At 35.7% G+C, this 21,173-nt stretch overlaps 1 protein-coding gene across 7 annotated transcripts; it reads right to left on the bottom strand.

Annotated features, from left to right (window-relative positions):
- Positions 1-5,014: 5,014 nt before the first annotated feature.
- On the bottom strand, positions 5,015-21,124 carry LOC108360136 (uncharacterized). 7 transcript variants are annotated; one of them, XR_001847057.1, is made up of 5 exons: positions 19,138-21,124; positions 7,244-7,425; positions 7,042-7,159; positions 6,838-6,987; positions 5,015-5,686 (listed from the first exon to the last, which is right to left on the bottom strand). XR_001847057.1 is itself a non-coding variant. In XM_017612321.1 (4 exons), the coding sequence occupies exons 2-4, from the start codon at positions 7,176-7,178 to the stop codon at positions 5,479-5,481; spliced, it is 495 nt and encodes a 164-aa protein (XP_017467810.1). In that variant the 5' UTR covers positions 7,179-7,425; positions 19,138-21,121; the 3' UTR covers positions 5,015-5,478. The 7 variants fall into 7 exon arrangements, 4 of the variants coding, with proteins under 4 accessions (XP_017467810.1, XP_017467813.1, XP_017467812.1 ...); XR_001847056.1 differs by having other exon boundaries at positions 7,045-7,159; XR_001847055.1 differs by having other exon boundaries at positions 6,838-7,159.
- Positions 21,125-21,173: the final 49 nt, after the last annotated feature.

Here is a 21,173-nt window from a genome sequence, read left to right as displayed (position 1 = left end):
GTGCGCCTTGATGTTGTCACACAAAGCGGAGGGACCTACAGTTTTACGCCGACTCCGAACGGCGATTGTATTTTTATGAGAAGCTGTTTTTCATGGCAGAAATACACTCGGAGGTTTGCCATTGCCTGCCGAGGGACGACCGCTGTTAAGAAAAAACCTTTTTTCTATATTTTTTTGCGATGTTGCTTTGACCAGAGCTTGAAGCCAGGCGTTGCGGAGTGGAAGCGCGCACTGCTTACCACTACACCACAGCGGCGACGAATATTTTATCAAATACAGGGTGTAAAATAATATCTGTTGCACATTTTTTTTTTTAATAAATTATGCACAGATTTTACTAACATTTTGTTAATTTGTTTTTAAATTTCAACCTTCATTTGGGTTTACCGGCGGTAAAAACTTTGAGAGAAAAGCGCAAGTAAAAAAAGTAGTTGTTGTATAGTCTTTAAATTTAACCTTCATTTTGGTTTACCAGTGGGTTTGGGAGAAAAGCGCAAGTCTTCGTCGGTTACTTTATTACATATTTTCTGTAACCATAGGCTAATTTCGCCCATTTGGGTCCTTTATACTTCGTCTTTTGTCCAACATAAGGCCTCATACTCACCAATCGAAAAGACTCGAAACTGGTGACTAAGAGGGGATTCATTCGACCAACCCTATACAGGTTTTTTTTTCTTTTTTTATACAAAATCTAAGAAAACATAAACCTGAAAAAGAGATTCTAGCCCTGCCAGATAGAGTACGTTACGTACGTTCCGGCTTCAGCGTTCAACTAACAAGGCGTACGAAACGCATAGGTACGCCACAATGAAAGCGTTGTCGCATGTAAATAAGTGAGCTGTTTTGTACTGGCGGCAAATTTTTCTTTGAATTCAAAATATATCTATATTTTTAGTTGTGCTAATATTTGTGAAGAAGATACAAAAAATGGAAATAAGTGAAGTTATTTTAATATTGCTAATGTTGCTGGAAGCCAGAGAATGCTTTAACAGGCTTTATGGAGGCCGTAGATGGTGGGTGCGATCTCTTCTACAGAATCGGGACACTCACGGATTTTTCGCCCCGAATTTTGGATTTAGGGAGGAATTTAATAAAAATATAAGGATGGAAAAGCACGTTTTTGAAATGCTTCTTAATTTTATTAAGGAAAGGATTACTAGAAACAATTCTAATAGGCCATCCATTTCTCCAGAATATCGACTTTACTTGACCCTCTGGTAAGTTATTCATATATCATGAATTAAATATTCTAAATTATAGTTATTTGGCTCACGGAGGAAGTAAACAGTTTTATGCTTCTGCCTTTAAAATTGGACTTTCCACAATGAAGGAAATAGTGGCAGAAACGTGCGATGCTTTGTGGGAGATACTTGGGCCAATTTATTTGTCGATTCCTAACTGCCCGTCTCCACAGAATAAAGTTTATATCTTTATACATATGTTAGAATATAAATAGCCAATGGAGACCGCTCATTGCTCTTCAAAAGCAATATATATCAGAGCTTATATCTTGGCATCAATTGCCGGCAATTTGGTAGTTTGACAGCTACATGTTCAGTTGCATGAAAAGTTCGTGGCGGCAACATTATTGATATTTTAATGTGAAAGCAAATATTGAGCTGTTTTCTGTTAAAATATTTGTTATTATGTAATTGGATGAAAAATAGCCAATTTCCTAAATTTTTAAGTGATTAAATCGGGCAAAAATACGTTTTAGAAGCCCTCTCACAAATTCGGAAGCGTATCGCTACCGATTTTAATTCCATGTGGAATTTACCCAATTGTATTGGCAAGCACATAACATATTTTGCCCATCAAACTCAGGTTCCCTTTTTTATAATTATAAAAGGAACTATTCCAGTGTTCTGCTGGCGGTGTGTGAAGCGAATTATACTTTCACTTGCATTGATATTGGAGCTTACGGCTCGCAAAGTGATGGTGGCGTGTTATGGAATTCTGGCTTTGGGAAACAGCTCTATAGTGGAAAACTGGATCTTCCTAAAAACGATGTACTACCAGACTCTGACACAACATTTCCCCATTATTTTGTTGGAGATAATGCGTTCCCGTTAAAGCCATTTTTAATGAGTCCGTACCCAGGTTTGTATGAACAATTTAAAAATTCGTATTTTCTAATTAAACGCATTTACTCATTTTAGGAACCAACTTATCTCTGGAGAGGCAAATTTTTAACAAACGTTTATCTCGAGCGCGCCGTGTTATAGAAAATGCATTTGGGATTTTGGCTTGTCGATGGAGAATCCTTTTAACTCCCTTACAAATGAGTCCTTCATCTGCCGAGAAAATTGTAAAGGCTACTGTTCTCATTCACAATTTTCTCAAGATGCGCGATGGTAGCTATTGTCCGCCGGAATATGTTGACCAGGAGGACGGCGCGCCGCGGCGACTCGATCAGAAGAGGATTGTGGCGGAGTGATATTTCGACCCCCTTGCAAAGAGCTAAGCGGATAAGTTCGAACAATGCTTCACCAAATGCGTTTAAATTAAGAGATGATCTGAAGAGTTACCTTGTATCCCATCCAATCCAAAGGATGGCGCAATAAAGAAAAAGGTGATTCATATTTCTTGTCTAATGTGCGAAAATAGTTAACATATAATACTATTTTTAGCCTCAACAGATCCAAGATGAGTTTGCTAAGCGGAGACGCAAACATGATGGCATGCAATAACAAAAACAATACAAATCAAAGATTCAAACAGTATACAAAATTACCGAAAGTTCAACGAATTTTCATTAAAAGTATAGATTTTTTAATAAAAATGTCTGGTATACATTTTCATAGCCCATACAATTTTAGTATAATAATGTGCAAATTTGAAGTGGCTAAAGATTAACGAGTGTTGCGCATCTTTTTTGCGTAATCTTTAGCTAGTTGAAACTTGCACTTTATTATACTAGAATATAATAGGCTACAAAATTGCATAACTATTTTTAAAAATTCTGATTAACAAGTTTCAAAATTTTTACGATTTTCTTTTTAATCTTTTTAATTATACATTTTGTACAAAGTTTTCAACTTTTATTTATATGGCTTCTGTAGTAAACACAAACAGTATCATTTCGAATTTGGTCCAAAATGATATGACCTACACTGTATATGCATATTGTTATTTTGATATGAAAAGAATATGAAATAATAATAATAAATAATGTGAAATAATATGAAAATTAAAATTATAGCCGCACCACATATTGACATAACTCACTGCTCACTGTACACTGTACAGCCACTGTACATTTAAGAATTGAAACAAAACTTATAACAATTTATTTTGTACAGTAATTTTATTTTTTAATTCAGTTCATACTTTCACTTCACAACTGGTTTCGTGCTTTCTTAATCAGTTCATAACATAACCTTTCATTGTATTACAAAAGCTCATGTACATATACAGTGCCGCGCAAAATTATTGACACAGAATTTTTCACAATGTATGCAAAATTGTTTAATCTTTATTTTTTTTCAATTTTTTATAAAACTACTGTTCAGACTACAACAAAAAACAAAAAAATAAAATCTCTAAACTTTGTACAAAGCTCAGGAAAATTTAATAAATTTGTATACATATTTGCAACTTTTATTCAGACTTTTTGCAAAAATTGTAAGAATGCAGTTTTATAGCTCATTAAATTTTATTTGCTAAGAAATTGCGTAGGTTTTTGCACTTTGTTATACCAAAATTGAATGGGCTATAAAACTGCATTCTTAGAATTTTTGCAGTCCGATTAAAAGTTGCAAATATGTATACAAATTTATTAAATTTTCCTGAGCTTTGCACAAAGTTTAGATATTTTATTTTTTTGTTTTTGTTGTAGTCTGAACAGTAGTTTTATAAAAAATTAAAAAAAATAAAGAGTAAACAATTTTGCATACATTGTGAAAAATTCTGTGTCAATTATTTTGCGCGGCACTGTATATGTACATGAGCTTTTGTAATACCTATTTTTGTGATATCTATTTATTTAAATAAAATTTTCTTATTAAGTTTATAACATTACATTTTATTGCGTTACAAGAGATCATGTACAGACACCTGGTAGAATAAGTTCTTTTTAAATATTCACAAAACTTTTCGTGTTAAATATTTTTTATTTTTAAATGGTTTATGTTATAAAAAACACATAAATCCGAGTTTCAAACTTTATATTATACTCAGAAAAGTTAAAAAAATTTCATTAAAATTTCAAACTTTATTTATTAAAATTGGAACACAGTCCTATAGTCTATTATTTTTAATATTATAAATTGCCAATGTGAAGTTGCAAAAAATCAAGTTGATTTTTAATATTTTGTTACCTTGACACATATATACCCTCATGGTTTCACACTTGCACTTTATTATAGTAAAAAATAATGGACTATAGGACTGTGTACCATTTTTTTTTTTTTAGAAAATTTAATAAAGTTTGAAATTTTAATGAAAATTCCTTCACTTTTCTGAGTATAATATAAAGTTTGAAACTTGGATTTATGTTTTTTTTTATAATATAAACCAGTTAAAAATAAAAAAGATTTAACACAAAAAGCTTTGTGAATATTTACAAATTGATAAGTGAACGCCGTCTTATTTTAATAAATGTATACATGCACAAATATATATATATATTTACAGTGGTGGAAGAAATAATAGAAACTTTTTATTTTGATCAGTTTTGGCTATATTACTTTATTACTTTTGTTTATTTAATGTTTAATATTTTTTATAAAAGCCTAGCGCATTATATAACACACACCATATAAATCCACATTTGTACAAAAATTATAAAAATTCAACAAATTTTAGCGAAATCCCCCAAAAATTTAAAACTTTTTGTTTAGTATTTTGGTAATATTTGTCGAACTTTTTTAATTTTTATACAAAGTTTGAAATGCGGATTTATATGGTGTGTAATATAATGCGCTAGGCTTTTATAAAAAATATTAAACATTAAATAAACAAAAGTAATATAGCCAAAACTGGTCAAAATAAAAAGTTTCTATTATTTCTTCCACCACTGTATATACAAAACGTATAACAATAAATTATTTTGAATTTTTACATCAGTTCATTTCATAACATTCATTTTGTACTTTCTATTCAGTTTATGTAAAAAAAGAATTAAAATAAAAAATGAAATAAAGACAACAAATTGTATTCCATTAAAAACAAATTCAATTAAAATGATTAAATAAATTAATTGAAATAAAAGTAAAATACGGTTTTTACATGACAACAAATTGCCCGCCATTAAAAACAAAATTCAGTATTCCAATTTTCATTCTGTCTTGAACATCTTCTTCATATTTCAGAAGATATTTGTCCAGAACATTTAAAAAATCGGAGTTACGGCTAACTGGTTGTGGAGCAGCATCTGATTTTTTTTATCCAGTCGCTTACGGCTCCACATAGGGTGTCCAATCGCTCCTCATCTTTTTTCCGATTCAATGCTCTAGAAGTGGACACAATTGGCTCTTTTTAGGGTTGGAAGTCAACAAGAGACGTTGACGGTGATTGGTGAACCACTGTAGTTAGCCCTGTCTGCTGCGTCTGCTCAAATACGGGCTCTTCATCCTCGCAATATTCGAAAAGAGGTTGCAACTCATATACATTAATGGAATGCTCTGGCTGCGGTGCGCATTTTTCACGATCTATGGTGGTACCAAACGTTGCGTTGCCAAATGTCCTTAAATAATATATGTACAAACAAAACCTTGTAGTCACATGAAGACTATTTAAGGTGTTACAACACAGTTAGCGACAGCTGGAATTAAATTTTGTTTCTAAAAAATTTTTAAAATTCCAAAATATGTCTATTACTTAAGGCGATCATGCGGTGTAACTCCGTTNCTATTTAAGGTGTTACAACACAGTTAGCGACAGCTAGAATTAAATTTTTTTTCTAAAACATTTTTAAAATTCCAAAATATGTCTATTATTTAAGGCGATCATGCGGTGTAACTCCGTAATACTCTATTAGGTATTCGGGACTATCACTGTAACCATCGCAGTCCGATTTTTGTGAAACTACGAAAATGTAATCACTGAATATCAATTCCTTGGAACGTATGCTTTCAAAGTATATGCTACGTTCGTAGCTATGTACTGCGTGGCGACGAATAACTGTTACCCAGATTTTTTTGAGAAATAAAAGGGTCCTTTATAGATTTTGCCAAAAAAGTATTTTGTTGTTAATTTTCCACAGATTTTACTTTAGTTGTATTAAATAGTTTTCAAATTTTAATCCTTGTTTACATTTGCCAGCAGTGTAAACTTTGAGAGTAAAGTTCATTTGGCACGCAGGTTTTCGTCAGTTAATTTATTCCATATCTTCTGTAACCATAGGCAAATTTTGTCCATTTTGAGTCCCTTATACTCCCGCTTTTGTTCGACATAAGGGCTCATACTCAAAAATCGAATAGACTCGGAACTGGTGACTAGGACGGCCATTCATTCGACCAACCTTATACAGGTTTTTTCTTTTTTGTATTTTTTTATACAAAGCCTAAGAAAAAATACACCTGAAAAAGACTTGCGTGCCAAATGAACTTTTCTCTCAAAGTTTAAACTGCTGGCAAATGTAAATAGGGATTAAAATTTAATAACTAATTAATACAACTAAAGTAAAATCTGTGGAAAATTGACAATAAAATACTTTTTTCGCAAAATCTATAAAGGACCCTTTTATTTCTCAAAAAAACCGGGGTAACAGTTATTCGTCGCCACGCTGTAAGTATGTACATACATATGTATCCGAATTCAGTGATAGCTTTTTGAAGATTTCACGAAAGATCTGACTACAGTGGATTCAATGATAGCAATGGTTGCATAAATTACTTGCGTGGTGACACGTGCCGTTGCAGGAATGCCAGTGCCTCGTAATATTTCCATCCATTACTGACCATGTCGTTTGCAGCACTCGCAGAAGGCGCCTTTCTTCCACTTTCTTCCTTCACAAATCGGTCCACCGACTCTGACGCTGTTCCACTGCGGATTAATTTTTAAAAACATTGGAAAACACTCACAAGATTATTCAATCACCACTTTCCACTGCAACCTGTAGCGCCCGCCACATAATTCCAGGCTTTTTCTTTCGCCAACCGGTTTCTATAAGCCCCTATGCTTTTATCATATAAGCAAGGGTGAATTTGCGCCGCTTCTATTAATTTATACTCCATTAAATATTTCCAAATTATGTTGCGAATGATACTGAAATGTCAAATGTGAACATTGCCGGACTTACTTGCGTCAAAAGATGTGTTGGCCAACGTTCGTGGGTTCCGTCAACGCAAGGGTTGCCAATCTGGCGCTCTCTATGCAAACACACACAGTCTACTCAACTGTCAGTTTCATCCTTGAGCGGAACGCACGTAACGTGCTCTATCTGGCAGGGCTATTTGTGCCGCATGTACTTATCTCCCAAAGCTGGCAAATGCAAATCAGGATTAAAATTTTAGAACCAATTAATAAAATTAAAGTAAAATATTTACAAAGTTAACAAAAGAAACACAAAATCTATAAAGAACCCTTTTATTTTTCAAAAAACCTGTGCGACAGTTATTATTTTACGCGCTGTACTTTACCATTCATATTATGGCAAACCCTTCTTAGTAAGCAAAGTTAAGTGTGATAGTGAAAAGGTGTGTAAGCATGGCCTTAGGTGCAGGGCGCTCGAGTATAAAAATCAGAAAAATATTAAATTAATTATAAGGCTTATATTAAAAAAATGGTCATACATTCAGGAAGAGTCTGGAGTTCTTTTGTAGTTTTTAGTCTTTTAGTTGGGGAAACTTTCCTATAAGGGCGGTCATTGAAAACCCCTTTTTTCTAAGGGGTCCCTGGGGAACCATCGGGGCCCTAGGTGGTCGGGAGTAACATTTTTGTCAATGGCGGTTCATGCCCTCTCTAAAAAGGTCGGAAAAGGTGCCACGTCCACTCCCCCTTCGATCACCATCTCTTTAACAACCGTCCCTATTGGAAAGCCAACCCATATAGTTGTTTATTTTTCACATTTATTGTTGCTTTGAAAAAGATTTCTAAGATATCTTTGTTTGTTTGTACCTAATTAATGGTAATTTGTAACAATAAATTGCACAAAAAAAAAATTGTACTCCTTTTTTATGTCATGTCTATCGAAAATATAAATGTACTCCTTTCTACGTTTCAAAATCTGGCAACCCGAACGAAAACAATGTAACTAAGTAGCTTCTGAAGACCATTTTCCATTTTAATTCCATTGTAGATTAACATTTTAGTTTGCATAAGCTTAGTATTTTTTTATTTTCACTAAATTCCCACGTCAATGCTGAAATGCTGATCAAAATTGAAAGCAAAATTGAAACTCAATTGAAAGGGAAAAATTGAAAGCAAGTTGCCCATTCAAGCAATAAAGAAGAGTGTGTTAGTGAAAAAGTGTGAGTATTGAAAATTGAAAGGGGAAAATTGAATGTGTAACGCCCCGGTTATGAAAGAAAATCTTAATACGCAAGGCATATTTAATAAGGTAGAAGTGACAACTAGCTCGAACTCTCTTGTAGCTAGTTATAATAGTTGCGATCCCGTACGAGTCTGGCCTAGTCAGATTGTACTGGAAATCGATCCCGTACTCGGTTCTCTGACTATTGAGAGGACAAAAAAGAGAGTAAATACGGTTCTCTCTCTGTCAGGACTTACCAGTTTTAGTCCGAGAATTTTTCGCTGGTAAATTCTGGTAAATGTGTCAAACGATCAGCTGTAGTGTGTTCGGCAACCAAATTGTAACCAAAGAAAAATGCACTCTGCTAATTCGTGTTGAAAAGTATTTAATTACTTGTTTAAGTGGATTCTAATGAATTTGAAAGTATTTTTGGTTATTTACATGTGTGAGCTGAGTGTGTTTACATACCAAAATAAGCAAAAATTTACAACCAAAATTTGGAGGTTATGTTGAAGTTGACAGAAGTTACCATTTTTTACTAGAAAGCGATCTCGTACTTTTCAATGTTACTCTCTCGCTCTGAGCGAATTTTTATTTTTTGACAGTTTTACGAGTCCGAGTCCGAGGAATACGGGATTGCACCTAATGTCAATGAACTGTAAACAAACAAATTAATCAATTGAACCTCATCATGGTGAAACTATACCAGGTGTAGTAATAAGAGCGAGATGAAAGATTTGCCCTATCTTATTTGAAAATTTGCCTTTAAAAATGTGTATAAAATAGCCGCATGTCAGGAAAATAAAGCGAGAAAGCTTTTTTATTACTTCACCTGCTTATAATTTCACCATAGAAATGCATCAGCATAAATACAGACATATGTATGTACGTATACTAACTTTAAGGATTCCCAGCAAAAAATCGGTAGTCGCTTTTAATGATAACGTGTTTTAGAGGGCATAGCGTTATAATGCCTTCGAATTTTTTTCGCTTCTTTTAGGCATTGCCGGTAATGCAAAGTAGAATGTCCTACAATACTTTATTTATTTCGCTTCTTTGTTTCATTTCGGGGAATGCAAAGTAGAATGCTGCATCGTAGTCAGCTGAAAAATAAAATGAATATCAAAAAAATCCTTTTTCTGCCGTTACTTTCTGTGGAAATATGTCTCGCATAAAAATCATGTTTTGCTTTGTTCAATTTGCAGCGAAGTTGAATTCAGTCAATGGCGTGAAGTACAAGAGTGAGGAAGTACAATTTTAAGCTTAATTAAATATGCATGTATGTTCATATCGATTTTTAAGTAAAATCTAAATGCATTAATGTATACATAATAATAATAATAGATTGGCACTTACACATATCGTTCCGTTTCTGCCTTTACCTCGTATATAGAATTCAGAAATCAAGAAAAACTTTTATTTTCTCTCAGTAAAACAAAGTACTAAGATTCTATGCCTTATTGTTTTAGTTTTGTCATTACGGATATGTACTGAATTTTGTTTTCTATTTATTTACGAATATTCCGAAGTTGTAACAACTTTTGTTAGTTACGACGTTCCGTTCTGCATTTTTTGTAGTCAGGAAATAGCAGATACGATGTTACAGCTTTCATGCGAAATCTCTGTCGATCATTTTAATGTTATTGTGAAGAAAAATGCTGAATTGTAGTTATATAAATGTTATTGTTGGATGTATTTTTATTTAAAAAATAACGTTGTGGTCATGATTTAAGCTAAAATATTTAAAAAATCAAAGGAAATTTCAAAAAGTTAAACAAATTCACTCACTTTCTGTAAGGATAAGTTCTTAAATGAGCAAAGAATAAGAAATTATTTTAAGTGGTAAAACTTAAGTTATCATAAAAGCTGTGATAATCTTGTGGTATCAGCATTTTCATACTCTGCAGGTCATTAAATTTTCTATTTGCTATTTGTATAGAATTAGAATATAAAGGAGTAAAATTATTTTTAAAAATATTAATTTTCGTTTTTCTTTGGGGTGACAAAGTCCAATCGTTATTGTAATCCAACTTATTNAGGAGTAAAATTATTTTTAAAAATATTAATTTTCGTTTTTCTTTGGGGTGACAAGGTCCAATCGTTATTGTAATCCAACTTATAGTACATGCCGGCTGAGTCATATTTTAAACATTTTAGGTCTGTAACCTGCGGATCACCCGTTTTAAAGCCGGGCCGTATAGATTTGTAAAACTGTATTCCCGAAAATTTTTTGAAGAATTTGTGATCTATATAGTGTACTTTATATGGTTCTGGAGAGACTCTAGCGTCTGTGACAATTCGAACGAAATCAGCTGGAATATACATCTCCTTGGACTTTTTTTTCTCTATTGTTGAATGTACTGAGTCACATTCCATCTGAGTATGTCCAACTGTTAAATATTTTTGATAAATTGTTGCATTATGTTTAATTGCAATGAATTGCAATACGTTGGCCAACGTGACATTTCGGTTATGCATGCAACAACCATCACTAAATAGAACTGTTGGAATGTTAAGGTCAGAAAGTTCTTCTAAAAAGTGAGCAACACAGGAGGCGAAAACATTTGAGTCCATCCCCTCTTCACCTTCGTGCCAAATGTAACAAAATACCTCGGACGTTTTCAAATTAAAAAACGTAAATTGATGTACAGCAAGTTTTTGCTTAAAGTAAGTTGATGATGCAGCTATTAGTGACACTAATTGAACAGCTTGTACATCTAAAGTATAGACATTTATTACACCTCCTAAGGCTCTTTCTTTATCATAATCCTTTTTCATTCTTGCCTTATGTTTATTACTAGTGTGTTCTTCGTAGGATGTTTGGTCAATACTGCCGTTCTTGAAACTAAAGCATAGGTCACACTGATCTTTTTTAGGTTTAAATAAACCAATGTTCAGAGTGTGTAACTTTTAAAAATGATACATAAGATTTTTCATTAAGTAGAATATTTTTATCTGCGAAATACTGTTCGTATGCTTTGAATACATCTTTGTAAGAGCTATAAGTGAGGTCGACATACAGTTTGTCTGTTTTTTTTCCTACAATAATGGGATTCCATCTTGGGAAACATTTGTAAGAAATCTATGATATGCTTTTCTTTTTGAAGATTGATTGCGGACGACTTTCTATCTTTTGTTGCTGTTCGAAGAGGAACTCCATAATCATTAGATTTTTCAACCCTATTATTAACAGCAGATTCTCCTAAGCCGAAAGTGCTTAAAAACATTTTTTTGCAGACTGGTACTTTTTTGTTGCATATGTTTATAAAAGATCTTAATGTTTTATTACGTCTTGAATTAGAATCTGTTTTATTTGTACGGCGAGCTACGGAACGCTTTTCCACTAGGTTCGCAATCATCACCTTTCGCTCTTCCCAAGTCATGTTTTTCCAAAATGAATTAAACAACTCTTTCCTCTCAGCCTTCGTGACTTCGTTACACTTAAAACAGTTACTCTTTTCACACTTCTTGGAACTGCAACTTGGTAAGAGTATACGTTTCTCCCTTTTCTGCTTTTCTATTATTTTACCGTTCGCTTTTTTTACACTGTAGTACTCTTTTCTTTTTTGTCTAGCATTTATGTTAACATTTTTTTGCCACCTATCCGGATTCCCCTGCCCTTTCTTTCTCCTTTTTTTAGTAACCATACCTGAGTTTTCATCTATTTCATTTCTGCGAAAACAGGAATCGCTTGAATCAGTAAAATTACTTGTTGTAACTGGGTGGATATCAGTGTCAAAAACCTCATCGAAATCTTGGTAAGAGGACAAAACATTATGGTATTTTTTTCAATAAATTCTCCCGTTTTCTCATCTAGGATGAAACCTGTGGATTGTGATTTAGGTTTATTATTTAAGGATTTTCCACCACATTCAATGAACCTGAATTCCCCTGTCGTTTCATCTAACACTACAACCTGTTGTTTGTTAGAAGAATTAGAAGTTGTTGGTATTACTGGTGACTAAAAATAATTACTTAGAAATTTTATTATCACTTCGAAATTGTGTCAGAAAAACAGATGATCTTACGGATGATTGGTTTATTTCAAATGTAATAGCTAAATTTAATTGCTAATAAACTTCGTCCATAATTCTATATCTAAAATCAAAAACTCCCATTAAAAAGCCAGTAATTTGAGGCTAGAATAATATACATACTTTCGAGTTCTGAGGTAATGTACATATTCATATATAAAACTATAAAGGGCCATTTACATAAGACTTTCCTGGCTTTGCTTGACAGTTCAAACTTTGACAACAAAGCGTGAAACGCAGAAGGTATGCTACAATAAATGCTTTGACAGCCTTTGCGTTCTCCTTTTCCTCCATATTTTTTGTCTGTCAAATAGATAACAATATAATAATGTGCATTAATAATAGCGATAATTCCTATTTACCCTATTTTTGTAATTAATTGCAAATGCAAGCGCACGAGAAAAGATACATGTAGACAGCTGATTGCCAAACAGGGCTAAAGTTGCGAGTTGCCCAAGATTTTGCTTCGTTTTGCTTTGCTTTGCTTCAAACAGCATACTCATGCATATGCCTACATCGATCTTATATGCCAAAGCAAAGAACTATCAAGCAAAGCGAAGAAAGTTGTATGTGAATCAGCCTTAGTCGTCTTTTTACTTAAACTGCTCTGTTTAATAAAAATTTATATTTCATTTAATGTGCACTGTTTTTGATCAGTCAGCTAAGTAACTAGATTTTTGTCAACAAACACACTTATTTGCATTTTATATGCTGCGATTGTGTGTAGATACGACCTTTTCGCTTAATTTCTGTAATACGAATGTAGATACGAGGGGAAAAAATGAACAATAAAAATATAACGGTTATTTTTTTGACATTCTAATTATGACCTCACATTGGGTGCCACATAAAAAACCACATTTCTCAAAAAATGTAGTTACGTGGTTAAGGCAGAAACGGGACGATATGTTAGTGTTTGGCCGAGCTCCTCCGATTTGTGCCGTGCGCCTTGATGTCACACAAAGCGGAGAGAGATACAGTTTTACGCCGACTACGAACGGCGATTGTATTTTTATGAGAAGCTGTTTTTCATGGCATAAATACACTCGGTGGTTTGCCCTTGCCTGCCGAGGGACGATCGCTGTTAAGAAAAAACGTTTTTTCTAATTTTTGTTTTCGATGTTGCTTTGACCAGGGCTTGAACCCAGGCGTTGCGGAGTGGAAGCGCGCACTGCTTACCACTACACCACAGCGGTATACATATGTATGTATAAAAACTGATTTATAAAAATTTTAATTAATTTTAATCTTTTAAGACATTTTCAGATTTCAATTTATTATAAATAAGTATGTACTTATCTAGGCATTCTACATTAGTTTCTCTGTAAGGCATTCTTTGTTTGCTTCTCTGGATTCTGTTTATCCATGCGTTCTCCCTTCGTTTGAAGGTAATGCTGTGGGTAAAGGCTTACCGCCAATGATATGCCCATGTTAAAATAATGCCTTCTTGAGGCGAAAGGGTAAGCGATTCCCATCGCCTAGCTCGTTTCCACTTTCGTTTCTGTGGTAATCGTGTTTTTTGCTGGGTTACTTAAATATTACCTTCAAAGAATTTTAGCTGCATGCGCATCTTGTATGCACATAGTATACATATGGACAGAAAAAAATACCTCACAAAGGAAACCACGTCATTAAATGAAATAAATGTTTTATGAAACTGTTTTAACCATTTTTTTGTTTCTATGCGCCCAATGTTTTTGCGCGTTTAGTTAAATATTTACTTCTAAAAAACATCCCCACTTATAAAAAAACTATTTAATGTTTTCTTCTACATACGTATGTACATCAGTGTAAATCTAGGTCCTGACGCGGTTATGTGTGCATAATATTGTATGAAAATTCTCTTACTCAGTTCTGAAATTCCGGGGCTTCAGGCAACCAAGTCTTCTAACTTCACAACTAGGCGCCTTAAAGTATCGCACCACTTTCCACACAATGCAACGCTCGTAGTTCCTGTTCCTTTTCATTTTTGTATATGTATGTATCTACAAATGCATGTGGTCGAAAAACAAAAAAAAAAATCACACAATTCAAGACTATCTCAAAGCACAATTGAATTTTTAATGAAAATTAGAAAATATCAACTTGAAAAGGGTTAAAAGTTATTCATCACTTCTACCTTGTTTAATATGCCTTGCCAATACGCAGTTGGCACGATCTCTGAGAAGCAAATCATGGAGCTCTTTATAGTTTTAATATATTTTAAATAGATTTGGATCACAAAATTTCTTAAATATATTGTATGTCAAAACATATTCGGAAGACTGCACTTAAAGCTCTCTTAAACGTTTTCTGCACCTGGCCAGTTTTCTAAGCTCTCATCCTCTGACGAATCGTTCAACCAGAAATCCGTTGCACTAATTAAATTTTTTTAACCACGATTTTATAAACTCACTTTCTTTTTTATTTCATTTTAATTTGCACAAATTTACATATGTACATATGTATAAGCACACTATTTAGTTTGCTCGGTTTGTAAACAAAGCTTTTCAGCGATGAAAAATATACTACTGTGAACAGCCTCAACGAGCCAAATTCACAATAGCTTTATTCTTCATCGAATGAGCGCCATAATACCAAATGAAAATTCCTTCGATCAGCACTTTCGACCACAGTCGAAGATCGAATGCAACTCATAATAGGGGCCTTTATTAAAATAAAACTAAAAATTGTTATTTACTAACAAGTTAAAATTGAAGCAAATTTTCAAATATCGTTATCTCGAAAACTGGAGATGATCTGAAAAAATGGGGCAGCCTTTATATTTAGAATGTCCCAATTAAGTGAGATCCACTATCAAAATCTTTGCCTAATACCCCTATTGCGAGTGTCGACTAGTAGTAGATAAAGGACTTTTGTCGATTATCGATTATCCATGGTATTTTGAATGTCGATTTCTCGTTCAATAAGAGAGGGCAAATAGCTTTTATGCGCTCATCCTTCTACAAACAAATAAAAATCCCCCCCTAAAAACTTTTCACAGCCTCTTATTGAACGAAAAATCTAAATTCATAATACCATGGAAAGTCGATAATCGCATAATAGTCGTTGTATCTATTACTAGCCCACTAGGGTGTAAGATTTCAACTTGCACAGTGTCATAAATAAAAAAATAATATTTATTAGTTTTTTTATTATAATAAACTCTGTTGAATTTTGCCTAATTTTTCTCAATAAAAATTTAAAACAATTTAAAAAATTACTTTATTCAACGGCACAATATTTGTAGCTAGGCTATCGACAAACTGTCAAAGCTACCGACAATATTCGCTAAAAGTGTGCTTGAGTAACGTTAGCTAACGATACGAAAATTGTCGCTAAGAAAAATGGAAATCGCACTACAGATTCGGCCTCCTCTATCCCACAGAGGCTCAAACGGTGGTCGGCGAAATATCTGAGAGGTCGACACTCGCCGGTAATGTATAGAGACAAATCGAGCAAACTCAGAAATATAAAACAGGGGGTTCCACAGGGTGGTGTCCTTTCCCCTACTACTGTTTAACTTTTATATTTCAAAGCTCCCTCAACCACCAGAGGGAGTCTCGATTGTCTCTTATGCCGACGATTGCTCGATCATGGCGTCTGGGAATAGAATTGATGGCTTGTGCTCGAAAGTAAACGGGTATCTCTCCGAGCTTTCTCGCTTCTTCACTGCAAGTAGCCTAACCCTCTCCCCTACAAAATTCTCTGCGACCTTCTTCACCACCTGGACGAAGAAGATCAGACTGAAACTGGGAATTCACGTCGATGATACACCAATTCCGACGGTTAATAACACCAAAATACTCGGAGAAACATTCGACAGTCTGCTCTCCTTCTCTGCGCACGCAACCGCTATTGTCAACAAAGTACAAAGCCGCAACAAGGTCGTCAAGTCGCTAGCCGGCAGTAATTCAGACAAAGACAAGGAAACGTTGCTGGCAACATGCAGGCCAGCCGGTTTTAAATTACGCAGCACCAGTGTGGTCGCCGGGCACTAGTAGGACGCAGTGAATGAAGCTACAGACTCCAAAACTCTGCACTAAGGACAACGACTGAATGCTTTCTGATGTCACCAGACCACCACCTGCACGACGAGGCGAAAATGCTACCAATAAAGGAGCTCTGCAAGCAGTTTCTAGTTGGAAGCCACAGACGTGGTCACCCAAATAGACAACTGCTTGCCGAAGAGCCCTCACCCAGGCACGTCAGGAGGCATCTCTACGAACTGACGGACGAAGTCCAGAGGTACATTAAGCAACCTCTGGAACCGTCAGCATACCGACAGGCCCTGAACGGCATTCACAGGGTCAGTCAGTTATGTAGATGCCGTGAATGTGAATGCCGTTCTAGGCGCACAACCACTGGACATCGACGAGACGGATCTTCACCTGCCTCGGGAGACTAGAACCCCAATTGCCCAACTTCGCTCTGGCTACTGCAGCAGGTTAAACTCATACCTGAGCAGTATAGACGCAGATGTGCCAAATAAGTGTCCGGCATGCGGAGACACCCCACGACTAGAAAAATCTCTTCGTATGCCCGGAAAACCCGACAACACTAACGGCTTTGTCCCTGTGGACCGACCCCATTGTTGCTCCACGCTTCTTGGGGCTACCGTTAGTGGACCACAATAGCCCAGCTCTGGCTACTGCAGCAGGTTGAACTCATACCTGAGCAGAATAGATGCAGATGTGCCAAATGAATGACCCGCAGCATCTCTTCGCATGTCCACTGAACCCCACCCTGTTAACGCCTCTGTCCTTATGGACAGACCCCATCGAGGCTGCACGCTTCCTGGGTCTACCGCTAGTATTTAGAGCTTGACGACAACGATTGAGGGACCAACCGATCTGGGCGGGGTTGTTGTAGCCTCTACAACAACAACAGCGGGATTTCTTAATATTTCGACTCCAGCGCCATCTATTGGATCGTTTTGTGCAGAAGTATTTCCTGTAATTATTATTATTATTAACGCCAATCGGCTTTGCACATAATATAATTATTAAATACAATAGTTAAAAAACGTGAAAAATTGGAAACATAACATAACGCTCTAACAATAGTAACATAAATAGTGTTATAACATAGACTCAGAGTATGGATTTTAAAGTACACATTAAGCCAGCGTAAGACCCTCCAAAGAAGTTTACATGAGGTGCGTGTTGGTTTACAAGATTGTTTATTCTGTTGTGTGGCCCAAAGGCGACGTAATTTCTGCTAGATTGCACAACATTGAGCAGTCTTTTAGCTCTAAGATCAACTCTAGAGCCGATGAATCCAAACTGCTCCAGTATTTCTGGGGAATCAATCAGCCCATTGACAACCTGGTAGAAGAAGGATAGGTCTGCTATTTGCCTCCTGCTACGTAGGCTTTTGATATTGTGATTGCGATATACATCAGTTACGCTCATATTGTTTCCGTCGTGCGAGTGATACAATAGGAACTTACAGAACTCGCGTTGAACGTTTTCGACGTTGCTGATTCATAGCTCTGTAAATGGTGACCAGGTAATAGAGCCATATTCAAGTATTGGCTGGACGAAGGAAAAAAATAGTCTGAGGAGTGTACGATCGTCTTTGAAATCCTTACCAAATCTACAAATAAATCCAAGGGCACGATATGCACGTAGAGTTACATGGTTAATATGATCGGAGAAGGTCAGTTTATCATCGATCATCACGCCAAGATCTTTTATCGAGTTGACAATCTGTATACTTTGACCGCATAAGGAATAGTTAGCGGGCAGTTCATTATGACGACGAGAGTACAGCACATTTTTTTATATTCGGGTTAAGCTTATTTATCGCGCACCATTCCTCTAGTTTTGAAATATCACGCTGTAGAGCTTCCATATCATTATCGCCACATATTGCTCTGAAGATTTTCATGTCATCTGCATATAATAAGTACTCGGATTCGAAATCGTCTCCAATGTCATTTATAAATATGTTAAATAGGATCGGTCCCAGATGAGATCCTTGAGGTACACCAGAAGTAACATCAAACTCATTTGATAAATGGTTATTAACACCGACTTGCAGGCGCCTGCCAAACAAGTACGAGCGGAGCCGGTTTAAGGCTTTCGATCGTACACCATAATTACTTAATTTTCTGAGCAGAACTTCATGGTCAACCATGTCAAAAGCCGTGCTGAAGTCGGTGTATAAAGAATTTACATCGAGACCATTGTTTAGCGCGTTTAGAATGAAGTTTACGTAGAGATATAGATTAGTTGACGTAGATCTTCCACCGAAGAATCCATGCTGCTTTGAGGTGACAGCATTCTTAAATGCAGAGGTAAGTTGCGGTAAAACAATTTTTTCAAGTAACTTAGCAAGTGAGGTTTGGATACATATTGGCCTGTAGTTGTTGACCTCAGCCTTATCACCCGATTTATGTATAGGAGTAATGTATGACAGCTTCCATAGTGAGGGAAAGTAGCCTGTTTCAAGCGATTTTCTGAAGATGTGCGTGATTGGCTCACAAAGACCAACAGCGCAGTTTCTCAGAAAAATGTTGGGTATCCCGTCCGGTCCAGCGCCCTTGTTGAGCTTGAGCATTGTCAGTTGGCGAAATACTTTATAGAAACAAACTTCAAAATTACATACATCCACATACGGATAAATACTTTTACTACTGTGAACGACAGGAGCAGCGGGTTCATTATATGTGCTCTTGAAGAAAGATCCAAAGAGATTACTTACGTCAGTGCCTTTACTCGCGGTGGTGTCGTTCCAAGTCACGGTTGAGGGGATGTCAACGTCGGTTCGCCGTTTGTTCTTCACAAAACTCCAGAATTTCTTGGGATCAGATTTCAGGTCATATTCTACTTTGCTCAGGTAACTCTCATAGCATGAGGTGCTCAGTTTTTTGCATTCGGATCTTAATCTACTAAATGCGGCGTAATTTTCTTGGGTTTTCCTTTTTTTGTATTTTTGATGGGCAATTTTCTTTTGTTTAGTTTTATATATTAATTTTTTGGAAAACCAGCACGGATATTCAGCGTTTTTCTTATAGCATAATGGCACAAATTGAGTTATGCCCAAGCCTACTATCTCGTAGAACCAATTTACTTTGTCATTAATATTGTCAAGTTTATATAAATCTAACTAGGTAATTCTCAGGAAGAAACTATTCAATGCTGCATAGTCGGGCTTTCTAAACGCATAGGCAGGCGTATCATTCCGCTTCAAACTAACTTGGAATTTATGTAGAACAACTAACGCGGGGTGATATATGTCCTCCTGAATAATAGCATGCGTCTTATCAATCGAGAGATCTAAATCAGTGAAGCACAAATCCAATATACGTCCACGGTCATTGCAAATGTTGTTGAGCTGGCTGCATCCAGCTAGGAGAAATTGCTCATACAATAATGTTTCACACTCTAATTGTGGCAAACTACTTTTAAGATTATAATCGCCGATTATCATTAGTTTACTGTTTGCATACTTATCTCTGATGTAGGATATGGTTGCTAAATGACTGCGGTATATGTCAACGAATATGCAGCGCTTGACGGCAATGAAGACACCACCGCCTCGTTCATATGTGCTGGTCACTGGATCTCTATCCTTCCTGTATATTGCATACGAGCTATCAACAACTTCACCATCCAAAATAGATGGATGCAACCAAGACTCTGATATACATAGCACGTCACAATGCCAACATGCTGAAATAGATAGAAAGTCTTTCAGTTCAGTTCTCAGTCCTCTTACGTTCTGGTAGTAAACCAGCAGATCTTTGATTTTTGTCCTTTTTATGGTGTCCCCGAAATCCATACACGTTCACAATCCTTGGAATACCATTGATGTACTTGATCGTCTTGTTGGCTTCACCATTACTTTTAAGAGCCTCTAGCTCGTTTCTAAAATTATTTAGATGGGTTTGCTGCGAGCGAGTCAGATCTGGCTTAAAATGTACGTTGTTTATGTTGCTTGTGGGTTTAGTTCTGAGAATTCTCCTAGCATCAACGACCGGCGGTGTATCAATCAGCAAAGGGCGAGTTTTACCATCTTCTGGGCGACCAATTCTGCGCAGTTTCATGTTTGATACAGTATCGGCAAGCTCAGATGGTAGCAGTGTGGCAATGAGTGAGCGATCATCTTTCAGTCGCTCAGTCCCCACTTGCTTTCTCGACTCAGGAACATTGAAGGCGATAACATTCTTTTCGCGCTTTTTCCTGTCAAAAGATTCCGCAATAATGTTATCGACGTCGGAAGTACCACCTTCGAATTCTTTTAACTTGCTCTCAACAGCACTAATTCTTTTATCCAGTGAGGCACACTGCTTGGTTATGCTCAAATTTTGCTTGGAAATACTCTCGAGCTCAGATTTAATGTTGCCCAGAGTTTTTTCAATATTATTTTTAAAAGGTGTAAAATACTTATGGAAAACGCTATCTAGTTTTGAGGCAATGAGATCGTCATTAGGGCAATCGTCCTCCAGATCATCGGAGACAATTACGCTGGCATCACTCTTGCAATTATCACAGCTCCATTTGTATTTATTTTTCTTTATTTCAGTTGCAATTTTTTTAAAGTCCTTAGAGTTGATGCCCGAACATTTTTGGTGTAGCCAACTATTACACATAGTACACAGAATACTGGACATATTTACTTTAATTGTATCGGTGCAAGCACTGCAAATGTATGAGACAGGCGCCATCTTTGTTGTTGTAGATACCCATTATAAATTTCAACCAGATGGTACAACAAATACGGATTTTCTTAATATC

The sequence above is a fragment of the Rhagoletis zephyria genome, unplaced genomic scaffold, assembly GCF_001687245.7.
Source record: "Rhagoletis zephyria isolate East Lansing unplaced genomic scaffold, Rhagoletis_zephyria_1.1 Rzeph_scaffold_00524, whole genome shotgun sequence".
NCBI lineage: Eukaryota > Metazoa > Arthropoda > Insecta > Diptera > Tephritidae > Rhagoletis > Rhagoletis zephyria.
The sequence above is the reverse complement of the archived record's forward strand: the minus strand, read 5'-3'. Positions and strand labels throughout refer to the sequence as shown.

Excerpts from the sequence above, each read along its gene's own strand:
- LOC108360136 (XM_017612321.1), bottom strand. The coding sequence starts at position 7,178 with ATGGAGTATAAATTAATAGAAGCGGCGCAAATTCACCCTTGCTTATAT. Across the intron at positions 6,988-7,041 it reads ACAGGTTGCAGTGGAAAGTG|TGGAACAGCGTCAGAGTCGG; the intron begins GTGATTGAATAA and ends ATTAATCCGCAG. Across the intron at positions 5,687-6,837 it reads CGGCACGTGTCACCACGCAA|GACATTTGGCAACGCAACGT; the intron begins GTAATTTATGCA and ends ATATTATTTAAG.